Here is a 22959-nt window from a genome sequence, read left to right as displayed (position 1 = left end):
AGGCCAAAATCTGTCACAATACATTCTTTAACTCGGTCAATACAATATAATTCTGATATTAATATAAACAGTATAAAAGCCACTGACTGTGGTGTACGTAACCATGCATTGACGTTGTCAAGCTACAGAAGCTAATGGTGTTCTGCCTTTCTGCGTGATTTAAATACAGTCAGGGCTGGACTGATAATCTGGCGTACTGGGCGTTTGCCGATGCTGTTGGATTTTTCCTTTTTTTAAGAGACCGGTCCACAATTTAGAAGGGGCGTCCCATTGGCACATCTTCAAAATAGACAGTGGACTGGACCAATCAGGATATAGGACAAAAGCAGCCCCACCCTTTCTCCGCATGGTCCACTGAACTCCCACTACTTTCAGTGTTGTGCGCGTATATTAAAGGAGAGGCAGTGTAGAGAAACAGAAGCTGCAAAAATAGTTGTGCAGAGAAGTTACGCTCGAAGGAATTCTCTGTAGCTGCTACAAAATGTGCAAAAATCACAGACATGCTTGCTGCTGTAGCCTCCGCTCTGTCCTCCGTAGAAGAAGACAGAGGCAGCAGACAGGGAGATGCAGGCTTGTGACGGAGAAACCGAGGGACAGACTGAGCAGGAATGTGTAAGCAGGTAACGTTAGTAAAGTCAGGACAACACAGGGACTTTGAAGTGATGGAGGTAACGTTAGCTCTATTACATGAGAATAATGAGCAATGGCTGATAAAATAGCAAACGGTCAAGAATGAGAAGTGTTGGATGAGCAGCAAGTGTATATTTTAGGCTACATTATAGTATGTTAAATATTTAGGTTAAAGCTGTGTTGAAAGGCCGCATAGTTTGAGTTTGTAGCCTCTATGCTGTGGTTCAACATGTTTTAAAAAGCACTAAAACAAGTGAAATAACAGATTTTAAAATGATAAATTATCAGTTAATTTAAAAAGTAAGTTTAAAAAATATAAAAGTAATATTAGCAAAAGGTATTCCCACACTGAATAAGAGTAAAACAGTGTCAAATACTTTTAAGACATAGTTGTGTTGCATGAGTTCATAAAGCAGCCCTGTTTGTAGCCTGATACAAATACATGTTATAGCTGTTTAAAGGAGGAAAAACCTTTAACCTGAATAATTAAAATTGAGCTGTTATATTAGAGAATCAATTGAATTACGCAGTTTAGACAAGAATGTAGGAGTTAACAACAGACAAAACTAAACTTCTTATATTTAACATGTTGATACATTATGCTTCTCTGTAACCCCACATACATAAATTACAAGTCGGTTGTGCTCCGCTAATTATGAGGGGCCAGTCTAAACCAAAAATGCCAGGGCCGATTTTTGTCCCAGTCCAGCCCTGAATACAGTGAATTGACAGAAGCACCTTGTAATGGACGTCAGTTAGTGACAAATGCTGTAAATTGTGTAAATCTCTACAGGGCTAGATCCATTTTCCAGGAGGTTTTGATAGTTTAATGCATTTTTATTCACCCAAAAAATTACAAAGAATTTATAGGAGACAGTTCGGAGATCGGACAGTACTAAAATATTTTTTAATCTGAATAAATATAAAAAGCACATCACTGTCCTCTGCTGAGACCCCAAGCAGTTTTAAAACAACAACACTTCTTCAGTCCAGAATGAGTAAATGATACTGATCTTTCCATTCAGAAATCACCTGACAGAAATCTCACCTGAGTATCTCCAGATTACAGTTTGAACTCCTCAGTCCATCAGAGATTAGCTCCACTTCTGACTCCTGCAGCTTAGTGTTACTGAGATCCAGTTCTTTCAGTGGTGAGTTTACTAATTTCAGAGCTGAGCAGAGAGATTTACAGGAATTCACGACGAGTTTACAACCAGGTAATCTAAATGACAAAAACAAACAGAATTAAAACACAGAGAATATCAAATTCACACTCACAGATTTCAGAAAACACCACCTCACTCCAACTTCAAAATGTGCTCAAAATAGGAGGGACACTTTGGATCATGGAAAGGGAACAAGAAGTAATAAATGTAAAAAAAAAGCACAAATAGAAAGTAATACAGCAGAATCACTCTGGAAATTGAGTTTTTTTTTAATTTTCATGTCAAAACAGAAAAAGACAGAAAATACAACAACCTGTCAATTTTTACAGAAAAAAGACAGAAAAAGACAGAAAATACAACAACCTGTCAATTTTTACAATTTTTACAGTTTTACAGCAGTTTCAGTTTTTCTTCTGAGTGAGCAGATAACAGTGTTTCACTGTATGTTACATGCATGTACTGGTAAAATCTAATAACATTTTAATGAACTAAATGTCATGTACATAAGATTAAAGTGGTGTCTTTTTTTCTTTTAAAATTTGTTTATTAAGCAGGAGTATAAATGTATTCAACATTTACAAATATACAATGTATCCTCCTGAATTTTAAATAACATCTGATGTCACACTGCCATTGTTTTTGGTACTTTCCAAATATTGCAGAAGGGAAAGTCAGCATTTATTGAACTGTCCATATCTGTTATTTAGTGTGAATCTTATTTCCTCTAGATGTAAAAGTTTGATCGTAACTTACTGGATGGGACATCTGTCCCTCTCCAAGCCCTTAGTACAATTTTCTTTGCTATAATAAGGGTGAATTATAGTAACTGCTGTGGGGTCAATATAAATTCCGAAAGCCCTAAAATCAGAATTTGATCAGGATCTAATATCTTACCTAAAACTATAGAAAGTGTCTCAAAGATTTCAATCCAATAATTGATAAGTTTACTACAGACAAGGCTATGTATAGGTGTGGCCTAGGGGACACATCTGGGAAAATTGTATGTAACTTAGTTCTCGAATAATGTAAGCTATGCATAATCTTGAATTGTATTAGGGAATGTCTTGTATCCACTGAGCATGTATGAATGCCTTCCAAAGCCTCTTCTCACAGATCCTTCTCTATGTGCAACCCAAATTCCTGCTCCCACTGTATCAGTGGATGGTTTATTGTGACTCAATAGCAAATCATAAACCCTGATATAGCATGATTTGCCCAGTCACACAATTAGAAAAAATATTGAAAACGCTGTGCTTGGCTGTCCCAAAATTTGGTTGGTGTTTCCTTACATAGTCTCTGACCTGCAAATATCTGAACAAGTGACTAGGGGGTAGGTCATATTGACTCCAAAGTTCTTCAAATGAAGCAAAATTGCCCCCCATGTAGAGGTCCCCAAGGGTGTGGAGACCTAAACACTTCTACTGTGTAAAGGTAGCATCTAAAATGGAAGGGTTAAAAGAAGGGTTCTTAGTAATAGGTAAATAATGAGAAAATGCTTCTTCCTTAAATAGAGATTTTATCTGTCTCCAACTCTGAACTGTGTTATGGATCAGTATATTACCATTATAAATACATTTATCCAAAGCAGATGGGGATAGAATTATTGCACTGATGTCATAGGGGAAGCAACCTTGTCTCTCTATTGCGATCCACTTAGGATGTACATATGTGTGGTCTAACCATATACTGATAATTCGAAGAACACAAGCAGAGTGATAAAACATGCAAGTGGGGAGGGCCAACTCACCCTGAATCTTTAATTTACAAAATTGTTTTTTGTTGATACAATGAACTTTATAATCCCATATGAATGGAAGGATAATTGAGTCCAGACCCTTAAAAAGCCTTTGGGAGAAAGATAGAAATATTCTGAAATAAATAGAGCATTTGTGGCAAGAATACCTTGTCAACCATTGAGATTTCCAAAATTGAATGTTACCTTGTAATTTGATCAAGAGAGGGAGAAAGTTAGCTTTAAATAGAGATTTATAATGTTTCGTGATGACTATCCCCAAGTATGTAAATCTTTTCAACGTTATCTTAAAAGGGAAGCGTTAAACATCTGAGATACTGTTTAATCTGATTGGCATCAGTTCACTTTTAGACCAATTTATTCTGTAGCCAGAAAACTGACCAAAATTTTAAATTAGTTCGAGAATAACCGGAATTGAAGACTGTGGATTACAAAACGACGAGAAGGATATCATTCCATAACCCTGAACATCAGTATTACAACAAATGGCCTGGGCTAGAGGTTCTAGAGCCAAAGAAAACAACATGGGTGGGAGAGCACTCCCCTGTCTCGTGCCTCTGTGTAGATGAATTAGGGAAGACAATTTTTTATTAGTGATTATTCTAGCCGATGAGTTATGATACAGGATCCTTATCCAGGATTCAAATTCATCACCCAATTTAAATTTATTTTAAACTGCATAAAGGTATGACCACTCTAACAGATCAAAGGCCTTTTCTGCATCCAAAGAGATAACAACTAAATCACCCTTATCACCGCATTGGGATTAGATTATATTAAAAAGGCGCTGCAGATTATAAAAAGAGTATCTATTTGGGATGAATCCTGTCTGATCGGAATTAACAATTTGGCCTATTAACTGATTAAGCCTAATTGCCAGGGTTTTAGTTAATATATCTTTTATCATAATTCAGGAGCGAGATTGGTCTATAGCTACTCACCTCAGTAGCATATTTTCCTTTTTTAGGGAGCACCGTAATTATGGAGTGTGGGAGAAAAGCCATTTTCCTTCGCTTGTAAATACATCTTAAGTAAATAAGGAGCCAGAATGTAAATAAATATTGAGTAAAACTCACTTTGATAGCCATCTGGGCCTGGGCCTTTACCTTTGTTTAGCGCTTTAATAGTTTCTTGTATCACTTGAACTGATGGGTCTGCATTAAGGGAATCTTGGTCCTCCTGAGTTAGAGTTGGCGGTTCACAGTTCTGTAAGAATTTATGAGTATCTAGATCCTCTGCCCCAGAGGAGTACAGATAGGAGTAAAGATATTCGTAAAACCGTTTAAATCTCTGATTAATATCGGAGTAATATGTTCACCACATTCTGCCTTGACCCTATTAATTGTACGGTCACTTTCCATCTTTTCCAAGTTGCCTAGCCAGGAGTTTATGAGTTTTTTTGTTTTTTTTTACCAAATTCAAATTACTGTTGTCAAGTACACAAAACACTTTTGATAACTCTCTCTGACATTAGCTGGTTATATATTTAAAACGTAAAGCTAAATGTTCTTATAGGTCTCCACACAGGGGTTGACTATGTTGGATTTGTCAAATTCTGGACTTGTCTTTTCTGACATTCCAACTCCAATACCTCAGCTCTGCGATTTTTTCTTTTTGTTGACTGGAAAGTTATAATACATCCTCTAAGGTAGGCCTTCATTGAGTCCCAAAGGATGGATGGAGAGGTACCAGGTTTGTCATTCATTTCAAAGAAAAAAATAATTTGTGAACATACGATTTTGCAAAATTCTGGATCTTTCAGCCACGGGGGATCCAGTCTCCATACTCAATTTGGTTGTTCCAAATCGTTCAAATTTAGGGTCAAAGAAACAGGGCTATGATCTGATAATTTTTTTTTATGATATTTCATATTACTAATTACTAAAGTAGTCAATTCGTGAATATACATCGTGAACAGAATATGCTGTACTCTTATGGCAGGGGTCACTAATAGGCGGACCGCGGTCCGGGTCCCGACCCAGACGTTGTCCAATGTGGACCCAAACCGATAAACTACAGAGAAGGATTTAATTTTGACAGTGTTCCTTTAAAGCAGCGTAACTTTTCTTGTTCACACTGCAGCGACGCGGCATCGCTCCCAATCGCTTTCTCCACCTTTCTCTCGCTGCTTTGGGGCGTGTCGCCTGAAAGAGCAAGCAGTTTATCTGCCACCAGCAAGAATATGTAGAGTTGTAGTTCAGTGCTGTGTATGAATGAGACGCTGTTCTTTTTTTATCGCCCGGTGAACCCTGCTAAAACATCCAGTTCAGGACCAGCTGGTCCTCCGTCTCTGTTATCTTACAAAGGGGATCTTAAAGCACAAAAAAAGCCTAAAAAAAGCTGTAATCAGCCTCTCCTCCGTTTTCTCACTCTGTATTTCAGCCTGTGGTGTGTGTGGTGCTAAAGCCCTGTCCGCGTGGCGCTGATTGGCTACCACCCAGTGAAACTCGCTTCTCATTAGCATAAAGTTTAAAATATTTAATCTTTTTGCTGCTTGCTTCGCCTCGTTTGCGCCACTGCCGGTGCTCTCCATAGAAAATAGTGGGAGGAGGCACAAAAAACGCATCGCAACGCTGCAGTGTGTGTTTTGCGGCACAGTAAACGCACAGACCAATCACATGTGGTGTAAGATCACCAAACGCTCCCCTCTGCCAATCAGATCTGTGTAGACCACTGCCCCAGCTAGTGAATTGGGACGCGGCCGGGAAAAAAAACCTTTATAAAGAGATAGGGAGCCCGAGAACTGGCGGAAAAACGAGAACGGGCGGAAACTAAAGACACGCAGAGCGTGACAGAGAGACAGGGGAGAAATTTTATTATTTTTATATATATTTTTTCATCATAGTTCAAACAACCTCATGGGTCAGATGTATCATACATTTTATGTGTATATATAAACAGGTTATAGCACTGAATCATAACACAGGTTAACACTGGCGACGGTCCGAAATTTTCTCCAACTGGACCGGACTGAATTCTAATTAAATACCCGTCTTAGGGTTAAAAACCCTCCAAACTAAATTAGAGTTTTTCGTAAGTTTTTTTTGTGTAAACTTGGGCTTGATGGTGTAATTTTAACGGAAGATGAACGATCCAGATGTGTATCTAACACGGTATTTAAATTTAAATTTCCAACCCCTTTATATACATGTATGATTTTAAAGGAGATGAAGCTGACGTGAGGCGCTGGAATAAAGAATGTATGATAAATTGGATATAAGATGTTTTTACTTTATTGTAAACATCTCAGCTTGGCTGTAAGGATTTCTGAATTATAACTTAATTTGCTAAGTGTAAAAGAGCGTTTTCACACGTGTAGTTGGTTTTTATGGTCCGGATCAGTTGATGAGTTTGTTTATTTGGAGCGTTTTTCCCTCTGTTTGGTTTGGTTTCACACAAGCATAAACCAAAAGGCACCAAAATGTGCACCAATAAACCACACAAGCAGATTAACTTCTCTGACCCCCTTAGCTGTCTGGTGCGGGAGCAAGAAAGTAAATATAGTGAGAAGATTCTGTGTTTCAGTGTGTATCTCTGTGCAGTGTGAAGCTGCATTAACACAGAACTCTGAAAATTTGCTGCTACGCTTTTAAACACAGTGTTTTCACTGGGACGTGCAGCACAGGGTCACGTGCCTAACAGCAGTGAAAGTTGCATATACCGCATGTGTAAACAGGAGTAGCAGAGACAGCTTGTTTATGGCAGTATATATTCATGGTTGTTCTGGCCAATTTATCAGATTAAACTGTGCCTAATCAACAGTTTAGCTCAACTAAAAAGTAGTATATTTGATAGCTGGGTCAGACTGAGACCAGATCAAGTTCTCACCACAAGCAAACAGCTTCAGGAAAAAAAAAAATGCACATTGGGCGGGGGGGGGGGGGGAGGGCAAATTACGACGGTGGCGTAAACAATTTGTTGGAAACAAATGATGCGTTACTAATTCCAAAGTAATTGTGTGCGTTAATGCTTTAATATTGACAGCCCTATAAAATATACTAGCATATATAGAAATTCCAACATTCACTCAATTTGATGTGAGCGACAACTGGTGGGTTTGGGTGTAGAACTGCGCAATAAGGCCAAAATTTGTCACAATACATTGTTTAACTTCAGGCTTTACAATATAATACTAATATTGATATAAACAGTATAAAAAAGGTCACTGACTGTGGTGTATTTAACCATGCAGTGACATGAGAAGGCTACAGAAGTCAGGGGTGTTCTGCCCTTTCTGCGCAGTTTGAATAAAGTGAACTGAGGGCTGCACTCTGTAATGAACGTCAGTCAGTGACTAATGCTGTAAATTGTGTAAATCTCTACAGTGCTACATCCATTTTACAGGTTTTGATAGTTTAATGCACCAAAGAATGACAAAGAATTTACAGGAGACATGTACATGTGCCAGATGTTATTTTTTCAGATCAGAGACTACTTAAATATTACTTAATCTGAATAAATATGAGTAACAATGAGTAAATATTAACATCATTTTTGGCCCCATTTTGATCAAAGGATTACTTAGCAACCTCGAGATAAACAAAAAAAATAACCTAAAAACTTTATTATTTGTTGTCTTTATTTATCTATTAATATTCATTAATATTATCTGGCCTGAGAACGCTTGGCTGAGAGTCTGAACATTATTCAGAATTGTGAGAGGTGAAGCTGCTTTAATGAAGGATGGGGTGATTTTTCCATTCAGAAATCACCTGACAGAAAGCTTACCCGGGTATCTCCACTTTATAGTTTGATTTCTTCAGTCCATCAGAGATGAGCTCTGCTCCTGAATCCTGCAGCTCAGTGTTATTGAGGTCCAGTTCCTTCACTGCTGATTTTATTGATTTCAGAGTAGAGCAGAGAGTTTCATAGGAATTCATGGTGATTTTACAACCAGATAGTCTACAAGACAAAGAAAAAAAAACTATTAAAATACAGAGATATGTGTGAATATTTAATGCACAGTATATCCCCTTGCTCTGCTGAGAGTCCAAGCATTATTTAAAATAGTGACTGGTGACCTTGCTTTAATTCAAAATGGGTACATTTGACTTATTTTTCCACTCAGAAATCACCTGACACAAATCTCACCTGAGTATCTCCAGTTTACAGTTTGAACTCTTCAGCCCATCAGAGATTAGCTCCACTTCTGACTCCTGCAGCTCAGTATTACTGAGATCCAGTTCTTTCAGTGGTGAGTTTACTGATTTCAGAGCAGTACAGAGAGTTTCATAGGAGGCCAGGATAAGTTTACAACCAGGTAATCTATAAAACACAGAAAAAACAAATAATACAGAGTTCACACAGTTACCAGGAATTACGGAGACACCGCATGATTTCTTTGTCCAACTTTGTACTTCAGAAAAGGAGCAGGAAATGATGAATGAAAATAACGAATCAGGCACTGACTTTACCAGGCTGCAGAAGCTGGTGGTGTTTTGCACTGTCCGCTCAGCTTGAATGCAGTGAACTGACAACAGAGGCCTACAATCAACGTCAGTCACTGACTAATGCTGTAAACAGTGTACATATCTACAGTTCTAGACCCGTTTTGCAGGAAGCTTTGATTGTTTAATGCAGCGTTTCTCAACCTTTTTTCTATCACGACACCCTTTAAATATATGTTGGTGTGCTGGCGCAGTAGTTCAGGTGAGAACGGGGGGAGTTGCTGGCGGAATATGAAATAAAATAGCGCGTGCATCGCGTGGGGGACAAAAACTTTACAGTGTGTCCCAATTTAAGGGCTGCATCCTTCAGAGGCTGTATTAGAAGACAGATTGCGTCACAGCTGCGCAGTAATACACCGCCTCTGTGGGTCGCATCCTTCAGAGTATGCTGCCTGTGAATTGGGACACACCCCGACACGAGCTGACTCTGGAAAGGAAATATGCACGTGAGGCGCAATATTTTGACGGCACCCCCGATGAAGCCAGACGGCACCCCTGGTTGAGAAACACTGGTTTAATGTACCTTCATTTACCATAAAATTACAATTTACACCAGACAGTTAGGTGTGCCAGATGCTTTTTTCAGGAGATCCAAGACTACTTAAATATGTCTTAAACTGAGATTTTTAAATATATATATATATATATATATTTAACATAGATTTATTTAAGGATTACTAAGCAAAATTCACACAAAATAAAACTAGATGTCCTTTATTATTCGATGTCATTATTTAACCTTATTATTTTACTCATTAATACTATCTGACCTGAGGACTCTTATTCTAAAATGTGTATGAGAGACAGTAGGTGTAAGAGAGAGCGAGAGAGAGAGTGAGATTCTTTGTTCACTCCTCCCCCTTCCTCTTCTGGTGTAAACAACCCGTCAAGAGATCAGAAGGGAAAGCCTTATACAGACAGTTAGCCACAATGCTAACAGCTGGTCTCAACAGACTTAAAGTTGTTAGTGGTGATGCTACCAGCCAGCCTCCGGAGTGTTGGAGTGGTTAGCAAAGATGCTAAAAACCGGACTCTAAAGGCTTGGAGCAGGTTAGCTGTTTTTCTGAGCTGCATTACTCACTAATACTTTATCACAGCTCAACTGTACTGCTCTGGTTAGATCGAGTAAGTCTTACCATATGATATTATATGCATATTATATCCTCAGATTAGTGGCATGTAAAACAGATCACTATTGGTGATAAATATTTTCTATTGCAATTTATATTAATACACAATTATTGTTCAGCCCTACTTCAGTGACAACAAATTACGACAATTACTATCCACAGTTTTCATGATAATTTATAGTTTTAACTGTGTAATACCTTCTCCACTGCAGCTCAGTGTTAGAGAATCAATTTACAGAGTCAATGTAAATGATAAAAACATTTAACAGTTATTTATCATCTGTTTAAGACATGTTTTTATTTATACATAGCTCCCAGTTGTTTTAACAGCATAAACTTATACAAGCACCAGTATACTGCCATGAGCTCCCAATATCCACACACTACTAACTTACCATTATAAACCGATATTGCTATCAGAATCTGCTAAAAACACCAATACACAGTTTACAGCTATATGTGTGTATTTAGTGTACAATACACCCCAGTGCTCTATTGCTCTGCTGAACATTATTCAAAATTGTGAGAGGTGAAGCTGCTTCAATGCAGAGTGGGGGGATTTTTCCACTCAGAAATCACCTAAGAGAAAGCTTACCCGGGTATCTCCACTTTACAGTTTGATTTCTTCAGTTCATCAGAGATTAACTTCACTCCTGAATCCTGCAGCTCAGTGTTACTGAGGTCCAGTTCCTTCACTGCTGATTTTATTGATTTCAGAGTAGAGCAGAGAGTTTCATAGGAATTCATGTTGATTTTACAACCAGATAGTCTACAAGACAAAGAAAAAACTATTAAAATACAGAGCTATGTGTGAATATTTAACATACAGTATATCCCTTGCTCTGTATTTTAAAAACAATTAAAATACAGAGCTATGTGTGTGTCTTTAACATAGAATATATCCCCATGCTCTGCTGAGAGCTCGAGAATTATTTATAATCGTGACTGGTGACCCTGCTTCAATCTATGATAGGTAAATTTTAATGATTTTTCTATTCAGAAATCACCTGACAGAAATCTCACCTGAGTATCTCCAGTTTACAGTTTGAACTCTTCAGCCCATCAGAGATTAGCTCCACTTCTGACTCCTGCAGCTTAGTCTTACTGAGATCCAGTTCTTTCAGTGGTGAGTTTACTGATTTCAGAGCAGTGCAGAGAGTTTCACTGGAATTCATGGTGAGTTTACAGCCAGGTAATCTACAAGACAAAAACAAACTATTAAAAAACAGAGAATATCTAATTCATACTCACAGTTATCAGTAATTGTAAGACACTGAGTGATTTCAGAAAACTCCAACACTTAGAAAAGAAGTGTTAGAAAATGGACAGCAACATTCAAACACATTTGTCTACAAACTGAGGTCTATATTAGAGAAATCACAACACACACTAACAGCTCATACACCACAACTAAAACCTGCTCTGTGGGGTCCTGAAGGGAAAAAAAAGGAAACTAATCTGAAAACAGAAACTAGAAAGTGGTCATAATATTGTGAATATGGTCACTGTCCAATGAAAAACAAATGTCTTCAAAACAGCAACTTTACAGAAGAGAGAAAAAACATCTAAACTTGCAATGGAAGTCCATGTAAAAATGGTTTATTTTAGGTGAAGTATTTTTAAAGAATTTCTATTGGTCCATTCACCAAGAAATCTTGGCACAGTGTAAGGGACAGTTTGTCTGTTCAAATTATGTAGTAAAATTTAAAATGTACAAAAATGGAGATACTTGTTTTTCATGGAGATGCTGTTTTTTTTGCCGCTGTATTTTCTAATGCACTGAGCCATTTACGTTACAGTGCCACTTCTCCACTGTTGCCACAAATTTAAGTCAACACTTGTCAGAAAGTTGTTATTTCAATAAGACACACCAGAATGTTACTGAGAGCTGGAGAAAGTGTTAGGAGAGATACAGTAAGTAACATGGTTGGGGACAGCCACTGATTTTCCCAGGGAGCTCAGATGATGTCTCCTACCCATGACCAATAAAGTGGTTGTTTTTGGTATGATGTTGTGAGGGACAAAGAAGAATGAATAAAGATAGAAGAGCATGCAGTGGTACTTTCCTCAACCAACCAACAAAACTGAACTGTACAAGGACAAGTAAACTGGCCACATTCTGGGCCCTATTTTAGTGATCTAAAGCATACTAGTTTATTATGCTTTGCGCAGCTGGATTTAGGGGCGTGTCCTGTGTCTTTGGTATCGAAAGGCCGCAGAAATACACTTTGCGCAGCTCCAACAGCGCAAAGGGAGTGTTTTAATTCTCTTAATTATTCATGGGTGTGTTTTGGGCGTAACGTGAAATAAACCGATCAGTGTGTCTGTGGTCATTCGTATTTTAAGAGCGCAGAGACACTGACTGCGCCGTCATGCTGTGAAGATAAACCAGCAGCTCATATAAGAGAAGAGCAACGTTATTTTATTCTTTATTCTGTTTATTGTTTATGTAAAAACTGGGTTTGCAACACTGAATATTAATCAAGCAATCAACCATTATTTACACTGGAGGGGGACCCTCATTTACAATGCCTCTGAGCATTTACAGTTTAAAAGGGATTAAAACTATTTAAAAAAAATGTAAATAAAAACTGACATTTACTATAGACGGATAAAAAGGAAAAACAGGACATTTTAAAAAAAGATCACAAAAATTGACATAAAAAGTAAAAAAATATATCTTAACTAATTTGATAAAAATTATAAAAAGAATAAAACAATTAAAATGCATAAAAAAATAATATCAAATATAAACTCATTTTAAAAACTCATTTAAAACAATCACAGGCTTTCTGATGCGCAGAATAGTAAAAGTTTTAGTTTTAGTTCATTTTCAAATCATGAAAACCTCACCAAAACCTCAACCTATCCTTTATATTTGACAATATTTGATGAACTTTACATGTCCTTACTCATTTTTATTTAACTGAACTGAGTTTTATATTATTTGTAGCATATTGTATTATTGTAGTATTCTGCGTGCAATGCTGTGTATAGAATGTCTATATCTGCTATATTAATCTACAGTTATTAAGTCTGTGTACTGAACATAAATATAAATCCTTATAAATGTCAGAAATAAATATAACTAATAATAACTTATAGTTACTGTGCACATTTTAGGTATATTTAACTTTTATAGTTGATTGCTGAGGGCTCTGGGTGAGGTGTTTCCCTAGAAGATAAACTTAGCTGACTAGCTAAAAATTGGTAACTAGCATAATCCATAACAGCTGCCATTTTACAATAATTAACATATTAACATATGACATATTAACCTTTCATAAAAACATGTTACTTTTGATTATTTAATAACAATAAAAATAGCACAGTATGTTTTGGCAGACCGTGGTTAAATTTAAAAGTCTTCACTGCACAGTCAAGTGCGACCAGTGCAAAGTTCAATAAACGTAATGTGAACCGAAGTTCTCAGGCAAGTCGAAAACTTTAGCCATCCACTGTTGTTATTAGCAACTTGCTAAACCTGCCAAATGTAGCTTACAGGTGTATGGTATCTGCTCTGTTTAGAGAGCCTGTGGGAAATGTAATATAAATTGAATAATTTTGACCTTCTTAATTGTGATATATAATTTTCATACCGTTATGTCTGTATTGGAGACACTGTTTTAATGCTTACCTGATTATCTTCGGTATACAGTTTGAACTCTTCAGCCAATCAGAGATTAGCTCCACTCCTGAATCCTGCAGGACAGTGTTACTGAGGTCCAGTTCTTTCAGTGGTGAGTTTACTGAGTTCAGAGTAGAGTAGAGAGTTTCATAGGAGTTCAGGGTGAGTTTACATCCAGGTAATCTACAAAACAAAGAAAAACTATTAAAACAGTGAAAGTATTTAAGTAGCATCATTCCGTGTGTTATCTTAACTTCACTGTGACTCAAATACAGCCAGGTGACATCATCACAGTAATGCTGCTGAATTTATAAAATGGAGTAAAAGTGGCGTCCAGAGAGAGCAGCAAGACACAAATCATCTACGCTCATCTCACTTTTAAAAACACAGCAGTTTTTGGTATAATGTTCCAGGACAGTGGGATGGTGTGGGGACGTATTGCTGCCTCAGGACCTGGACAACTTTCTATTATTAAAGGATCCAGGAATTCTGATCTGAATCAGATGATTATATAGTAGACTATCTGTTTATCTGAAGCTGAATATAAAACAAACACAATAGACAGCAAAAAAGAAAAGTTAATTAGATCTATATAGTATATGTATAATGTGAATATTTTGGAATGTCATGGTTTTCTGCATACATTTGTCATAAAGCCTGCTCTTGATCTAAGTCAAAAGTACTGACAAATATAATGTGCCTAAATTAATAATAACAAATATATGATCTTGCAGGCCTTAATTGAACACTCAAAGTGGAAGTGGAAAACGTAAGTAAACTCTTGGAATCAGTAGCTGGTTGACCCCCATGGCAGCATTAACCTCAACCATGCACTTCCTGTAGCTGTGGGTCAGACCTGCACATAATTTAGGAGGAATTTTAGTCCATTCTTCCTTGCAGAACTTATTTAGCTCTTTCATATTCCTGTGAAACCTCAAGTGTACGGCTCTCTTTAAGTCAATCCATCGCATCTCTGTTGGGCTGATAGCTGTGCTCTGACTTGGTCACTCCTAAAGGCAGATTTAGTTTTTCTTAAGCCATTCTGATGTGGACTTGCTCTGCTGTTTTGGGTCATTGTCCTGTTGCATCATATAACTTTAACACAGCAGGGCTACAACTAATGACCAATGTAATCAACTAATCTGAAGGTTATTCTTTTTAGTAGTCCTTGTGGTGAGGCTCCTGATCCAATGCATGTTTTACTGCACCTTGACAGCTGCATTTTAAGGCCCCCTAGACAAATTTTATAGGTGATATACCTTTTTACAAATTATAGGAGATATTCACACATGCTGGATGTTACTTTCAGGGAAATTCAACTTAAATTGGGCTTGTTTGATAGTCACAGGGTGAAAATTAGAGGGGTGTGTTTTTTGGGCTACCTTTAATATGTAACACATTTGCCACAAAGCGTTCGCTGCAAGCCGTTCAAAATGAAAATGTACTGTGTTGTTAACCTAAAATATTGGGCTAGTTTAAGCTTCTGTAGGGCTGGTTTTAGACAGATAGGATTAGGCATCATTTTTGGAGAATATGTTAAATGACCATGGCTGTTGTCTGGTCTTTACTGGTGTGTTTACATTTTTTGATACACAGAGAGCGAGTGAAGGGTGTGAGGCCCCACATTTCTCCACAACACTGCGTTCCTCACACATTAATGTCTACAAATTGTCAGCGAATCGTTCCAGCCCTAATTCAGCTGATATACAGACAGTCTCATATTATCCTCTAAAATATTTTATACACTTGGGAATTCATCTTCCTCTAAGTGATTGTTAGCTGGCCAGGCCCTGATGCAGCAAAGCAGGCCCAGATCATGATGTTCCCTCCACAATACTTTATGTTTGGAATGATGTTTTCATGGTGATGTGCTGTATCTTTTTTATGCCAGATGTTGTGCTGCAACAATTCAGTCTTTTTTTTGATGGTAAATCTTCAAAAGGGTTTTGGAATGGCTATCCTTCTTGTGTGGAGTAAACTCAAAAAGTATGAGTGGTGTTTATCAGTCAAAGTGACTCCTCCAAGTTTCTCAACAAAACTCCAGGTATGCTAACACCTAACACCGGTTAGCTTTTTTATACCAATAACTTACAGGGTTTTCATAATTTATCCACTAGCATGTATATATGTGAACACATTTTATAGTTTTGGCCCTAGAAAAAAGAAAGACATTACAGAAATGTGATCTCATATCTATCCACAGCGGTTCTACTGTTCTGTTCTTCTGGTTTTAGTGGGGCAGTTATATTTCAGCTCCAGCTCCTACTGTGCTCAGCTGCACTTCACCATCACATACACGAACCTGGGCATTACTTAAATCAGGACTGGCTTTAATATAGAACAGGTGAATATCTTTTCATTCAGAAATCTCCTGACAGAAAGCTCACCTGAGTGTCTCCAGGTTACAGTTTACACTCTTCAGCCCATCAGAGATTAGATTCACTCCTGAATCCTGCAGCTCAGTATTACTGAGATCCAGTTCTTTCAGTGGTGAGTTTACTGATTTCAGAGCAGAGCAGAGAGGAATTCACAGGAATTCATGGTGAGTCTGCAGCCAGATAATCTACAAGAGAAAAAAAATAAAAATGAAACAGAGAATATCTAAATTACAGTTATCAGTAACTATAAGACAGTAATAAGTAATTTCAGAAAACCCCGCCTCAGTTCAACTTCAAAAAGGGCAGGGACGTGTTTGAGAATGGATATTTATACCACAGTTAATTTGAAAGACCAAGGTGGTGGCTACCTAGTAATCTACAACAAAATCATTCAGTACAATGTTGTGTATATATCTACATTCATCTTTACATATCTATTTTTAATTAGGGCTGTCAGCGTTAAACTGTAATGCACACAATTAATTTGGATTAATCAGTAATGCGCTATTATTTTTTTAAAGTAAATTAATTATGCCACCAAGATTGACCCCAACATCCGCCGTAATCTGCCCCTCACCCGCTCCATCTGTGGATTTAAGCCTCGGCCCGGGTCAAAAATAACAGGCTAGTAGACTATTTTCTCTTTTTGTATCAGTATCTCATTGGGTTGGAGTGATGGCAGTTGTGCTGGCAGGAGAACTTTGGCCATTTGGGGGGTGTTTCTGGAACCTACACCATTTAAGTATGTTGTGCTGTGATTGTAATTGATCACTCACAGTATTTCCGTGTTTTGCAGTGTGATTTCCTTCTGCCTTACATCACTTCCCATTTAATGAGTGCTCCTTGTGGTAGCAGTGTGATGCCTTTTATTTATGTCTTATAAATTATTTCTATTCTAAATGTAATAAACTGACATTTTGTCTTGTATGCTCTGTAATTTAATAAATGTGTTTACTGAAAAAGTCATGTTTCTGCTATTAATTACTGAGACTAAGGCGGTCTGCTTATTGTAAAATCCGTACTTGGCATTGTTCAGCAAATCTTTAGGTCCCATATATTTTTATTGATTAAGTACTTATTTTGAATGCTGTGAGTACTTCCTTTATAGTGATGCTTGCATAATTTTACAAAAAAAAAAAAAAAACAATTCCAAAAAACAAGAACTTTATACTGTATACAATTAAAAGCAGTTTAAAGGCTGGGCTCATTTTGCTTCACTATGAAACTTAAATGTTAGTTGTGAGACTCAAGCTCACACAATTCATTCACTGTAAGGGAATTTGTATATCTGATTACGGATTATTTAAAGATCTAAAACAAATCATGTTATAACTAAAAAATATTCTCTGTTGTTTCTCTGCTTCCTCTGTAAATATATAAAAAATGCAACACATTAATGTAGAGATTAATGCAGATTAATGTAAACTCACACAGCCTTTCTGCAGTTCCTCACAGCTGGGATCAGTCTCCTGTAGCCCTTCTCAGTTGTTGAGTAATTCTTCAGATTTAACTCGTCCAGCACCTCCTCTGAGATCAGGATCATATGGGCTAGTGCTAAACACTCTCCGGTGGAGAGCTTCTTTTTTGACTGAATGTCTTTGGAGAAAGACTGGACTTTCATTTCAGTCAGACAGAGGAACAGGTTGATGAATCTCTCAGAAGGAAGATCTTCTGATTGGATGATGCGTTTGATGTACTGGACTGTTTTTTTGATGCTCTCTGAGCTGCTCACTGTTTGTGTCAGAAGGTTTTGTAGGAGCTGCTGACTGGATTCCAGTGAGATTCCCAGCAGGAAACGGAGAAACAGATCCAAGTGTCCATTCTCACTCTTAACAGCTTTACGCACAGCTCCTCTCAGCAGCTCTTCCAACAGAACACTGTCTTTCCACTTAACACCCCTAGGCTTCAGAAACTGCAGTTCCTCCAGGTTCTTACTCACATAGCAGTGAAACACATAGAGAGCAGCCAGGAACTCCTGAAAGCTCAGATGAACAAAGCAGTAGACCTTCCTCTGGTAAAGCACACACTCCTCCCTAAAGATCTCGGTGCAAATGCCAGAGTACACAGAGGCCTCGGTGACATCAATGCCGCACTCTCTCAGGTCCTCTTCATAGAACATCACATTGCCCTTCATCAGCTGTCTGAAAGCCAGAGCAGACAGTTTCAGAAGCATCTTTCTGTTGGACTCCAGCAGTTCCATTAGATCTCTCTGGTCATTTCCCTCGTACTTCTCACTCTTCATGAGTGTCTGAGTGCACAGGAAGTGGGAGTACATCTCAGTCAGTGTTTTAGGGATTTCTGTGTTACCTTGTTTCATGATTCTCTGAAGCACAGTGGCTGAGATCCAGCAGAAGACTGGAATGTGGCACATGATGTGGAGGCTCCGTATCGTCCTGATGTGTGAGATGATGCTGCTGGCTTGTTCTTGGTCACTGATTCTCTTCCTGAAGTACTCCTCCTTCTGGGAGTCGTTAAATCCCTGGATTTCTGTCACACGGCTGATGAACTGAGCTGGGATCTGATTGGCTGCTGCTGGTCGGGAGGTGATCCAGATGAGAGCGGAGGGAAGCAGTTCTCCTTTGATGAGGATTGTCATCAACACATCCACTGATGATGTCATCGTTATATCAGATACTTTCTCACAGTCTGAGAAGTTCAGTGGAATTCTGCTTTCATCCAGACCATCAAAGATGAACACGGCTTTGTACTGGTCAAATATGTTCGGGTGCAGGTCTTTGATCTCAGGGTGGAAGTCACACAGAAGTCTATGAAGACTGTACTGATCACCTTTAATCAGGTTCAGCTCTCGGAAAGGAAGCACAAACATGAAATCTACGTCCTGATTGGCTTTTCCTTCAGCCCAGTCCAGAATGAACTTCTGCACAGACACAGTTTTTCCAATGCCAGCAATGCCTTTAGTCAGCACAGTTCTGAGTTTCTGCACTTCTTTACCTTCATCTCCTTTTCTTTCTTCAGTCATCCAAGCTCTAATGTTCTCTGCTCCAATTCCACCTAAAGTTCCCTCAACTGGTTTAAAGATATCTAAACAGTTAATGGGTATTTCTTGCAGCTGTTTCCAGAGTTCTTTCTCCATCTGTAGAACTTCATGTTCTTCATTCACTCCTTCACTCTCTCCCTCTATGATGTAGAGCTGAGTGTAAATCCTGTTCAGCAGAATTTTATTCTCCTGTGTTTTGAATCCCTCGAATAAGCTCTCGTACCTGTTCTTCATACTGATTCTGTGTTTCTCTAAGACTGTGGGTAAGACATCATTCACTGGTGGGCAGTAATGCTGCTTCATGGGCTCCTCCATAAGTGGATACAGAACTGGACGTGTTTTAGATCTCTTTTTGCACCGGGGACAAGCAAAGTCTCCTGATGGAGCAGACTGGTCCCAGCAGCTGTTAATGCACTGCCTACAGAACGTGTGTCCACAGGTGATAGAGACTGGATCTGTCTGAATCTGCTCACACACTCCACACCTGGACTTTGGATTCTGGAATAATCCATTCTTTACATTGCTAGAGAGAGATTGAGAGAGAAAAGAGAGAGAAAGAGAGAAAGTTAAATCATTGTAGGAGGCAGAAAAGTAGAGCTATTGATCTGACAACTGTCATGTTTGACTATAAAGGCCTCATGTTGATCTGGGGAGATGAGGGACATTAACAGCTCAGCAGTATGTGTAGGACATCCTGCGACCACATGTGTTGCCTCTCATTACAGGACTTCCAACTGGTATTTTTCAGCAGGACAATGCTCGCTCACACACAGCAAGGGTTTCCCAGGAATATCTCTGTCAAACTGCAACACTTTCTTGGCCTGCCTGGTCTCCAAAATCATTTAGAATCAAGCATCTATGGGATATACTGGGACGACAGCTACAGCAACCTTTAAGTGTGCACATCTACAGGTCCAGCTGCAACATCTGTAGAACCTGTATACCTCCATGCTTAACCAGGTCTCATCTTGTATCCAGGCTAGAGGTGATACATGATTACATTCACACATATAACGTTTAGTTTAGCTTTGGTGCTCTGGAGATTGAGTGATGATGAAAAGTTAATGCTAACAATAATCAGAAAGGAGCTTCATACATCATCTGCTTTTGGCCACAGACAGACATGGCTGTTGTCTGATGAGTGACATATGAAAATTCATAAACAATATGTCTGATCAATCAATGGTATGCATAATTCTACCTCTACCTGTCTTGTTCTGCATACCCAGTACCCCCTGAGAAAGGTAACAAAACTCAGCATGAAAATTGCAAAAAAACAATCTGCATAATTTAATCATGCAGATATTGCAGGAGGCACGTCTTCACATTGGTCCTATTAAACAGGACTAACATCCTCAACATCTCCCTTTTATTATCAATCAATTACAAAATACATTTTCTAGAATGAAAACTGATATTTATTTATAAAAACAATCATGTTCCAGAAACAAAACAAGATTGTATTTCCCAGAAGTTTATCGTCTTTTACAGTAGTTTCCTGTGAACTGTACTAACTCTACTAGTACTAGATCAATCAGCTTGTGCTCACACTAAAACACTTCCTGATTAATAACCATTGCAGTTCCACATAAAAGGACACACATGTAAAAATGCTTAAGTACTAAGAATTTTACATTTTATCATGAACATTAAAATATATGTTAGAAATAAATTGAACATTTAATAAATGTCTGACAACAAGGCAAAACGAGAAATGTAAGATTTTTAAACAAGATTTAAGAGGATTTATGTATTAAGATTAAAGTGTTTGCATTGTAGTCTGCTTTATAAGGCTGCAAAAATGTTTGGTTGTCATTTTTGCAACTTATATCTGTGCACAGAGAAAATATAAATTCCCCTTCAGTGTTGTCTTCTGACTTAGTGTTTGGGTGATCCAACACCCCTCAGAGGGACACAGATCCAAAAGTCATGATGTTAAATCATGCACAAGTGTGTATCCAAGTTAGATAATGGGATATTTAACATATATAACCTGCCTCTGGAAGATACTGCCATATAGAATGAAAGCTGTAATTTTTCTGTTTGCATTAAGCAGCAATAGCTGATGAGTACCATTTTTTATTTATTTGCCTTACGTGGCGTCACACATACTGTAATGTACTGTAAAGATTATTTCACATGAATGCTGTGTGATGACAATGCTTAAACAATATTCTGTGCAGCCTGATTTTTTTTTTACTGGAAGGTGGAAAAAATGTAGTGTTAAAAAGTACTTTTCATTGGAGATGACCAAAAAAAAAAAACCAGACTTACTACAAAAAACACCCTGTTTAAACTCACTCTCATTGCATGCTGGTTTCTCACCTCAGCTCAGTGGTACATTTGTTGTTACTGAAATTGTAAGGCTGCTGCATCGAGTGGTTGCTCCTCAAAGACACACAGCTGGGCTCTGGAGGTTCTGCTCTGAATGTTTGCAGTCTGGAAAAACAATGTTAAGAACAAGTTTCACCTTTTTCACTGTGCAACCCTGTTTTAAGCTTTAAGTTATTTGAGAAATTTCAACTATAGAAAATCAGGGAAAATTTCAATTCCACAGTTTACTTTGCTCTGGTTCTAGAGCCACTTTGTTTCTTAAAGATGAACTCCGGTGTAAAATGGGCTTTTGGTGTAGTAAAACATGACAAAAATTACTTTCCTTTGTTGAATAGCACACCTGCGTTCTCCCGGAGCGTTCTGAGATCCAGAAATTTTAACAGTTTGTGCAAACATCCTTCAGACTGGGTGATACGGGGCATATTTTGAGTAGGTTGTTGAGGGTGTACTGTTAACGGAACTACATGCTGTACACGTGAAGGAGGCGTGACCGGGTGTGTGCTGTGTTTGGACTGCAGCTTGAGCCAGCATAAGAGAGGAGGAAGCAAAGGGAAAAGAAGACAGAATGGTTCGCGTTTGTGCCTTTCCAGGTTGCAGCAATAAGATGAAAAGTTATAAACGGAAAGTTTTACAGGATATTTCTGCAGAAGTTAATTTTGATGTGGTGGCTTGTTGTTTTGCATATTGATTACAATTACACTACATATTTGTTTGAACAGAAAGTGTGCAGGCTACTTACTCAGGCTCCTCCGGTACGGGCCTCCGTGTCCAGTTTATTTTTGGTACATGGAAAAAAAAAGCTTCTGGTATACACAAGTCTAGAAGGCAAGAAAACCCTTTAGCCAATGTCACACATCGTGTGACATCTGGACTGCGATTGTGCAAAAGATCCCACTTCTTGCAACAAAAACACTCCAAATTAGTGGGCATAACTTAACAGCACCAGTAGGAAAACCACCAATTCCCAGAGGTTCGAGGCTGTGTTGTGGGTAGGTGTGTGGCTGCGGCAGCACCCTCTGCACGCACTTTCTCTCCCTCTCCTTCCCGCTCCCACAGCTCTCCTTCAGTATATTTGGGCTCAAACAAAAAGGACGCCCATTAAATTAAAATGTCTCCTCGTCGGCTTTAAATTCCTCATAAAACTGTCCTGCCATCCTTGCAATATGTGATAACTCCAGTCCAAAACAAATGTGAGTACTTTCCTGACTTATCAGCTGTAGTTTTGTCCGAGAACAGCACACCTCCTTCACGTGTACAGCATGTAGTTCCATCAACAGTACATATTCGACACTATACTCTTCATGACTTTACAATAAGATAGAGGCGTCTGGCGAATAGCTAACTCTGGGATGTAAACAGTGGATTTTAATAAACTTGCGCATTTTTAAAGTTCTTAATGCCTGGTTTTAAATGTCAAAGCTCTCTGGATTTTAACAATGAAGTGTGGAGCTATTTTGAGCCTGGATAACGGTGGAAAAAAACATTTATCGGGGCA

At 38.3% G+C, this 22959-nt stretch overlaps 1 protein-coding gene across 3 annotated transcripts in view; it reads right to left on the bottom strand.

Annotated features, from left to right (window-relative positions):
* Positions 1-22959, bottom strand: part of LOC107197086 (uncharacterized) — a 53106-nt gene that overhangs the window by 11940 nt on the left and 18207 nt on the right. The window contains exons 13-20 of one of the 3 annotated variants that reach the window (XM_049469810.1): positions 21456-21569; positions 17563-19653; positions 13764-13937; positions 11150-11323; positions 10722-10895; positions 8641-8814; positions 8278-8451; positions 1679-1852 (exon numbers count right to left, since the gene is read on the bottom strand). In XM_049469810.1, coding sequence (XP_049325767.1) covers positions 1679-1852; positions 8278-8451; positions 8641-8814; positions 10722-10895; positions 11150-11323; positions 13764-13937; positions 17563-19653; positions 21456-21569 — 3249 coding nt within the window. The remainder of the gene's footprint in view (positions 1-1678; positions 1853-8277; positions 8452-8640; positions 8815-10721; positions 10896-11149; positions 11324-13763; positions 13938-17562; positions 19654-21455; positions 21570-22959) is intronic. The other 2 variants (XM_049469812.1, XM_049469811.1) reach the window with 2 other exon arrangements.

Source organism: Astyanax mexicanus, chromosome 21, assembly GCF_023375975.1.
Source record: "Astyanax mexicanus isolate ESR-SI-001 chromosome 21, AstMex3_surface, whole genome shotgun sequence".
Classification (NCBI taxonomy): domain Eukaryota; kingdom Metazoa; phylum Chordata; class Actinopteri; order Characiformes; family Acestrorhamphidae; genus Astyanax; species Astyanax mexicanus.
This window is presented reverse-complemented; position numbering and strand designations above follow the sequence as displayed.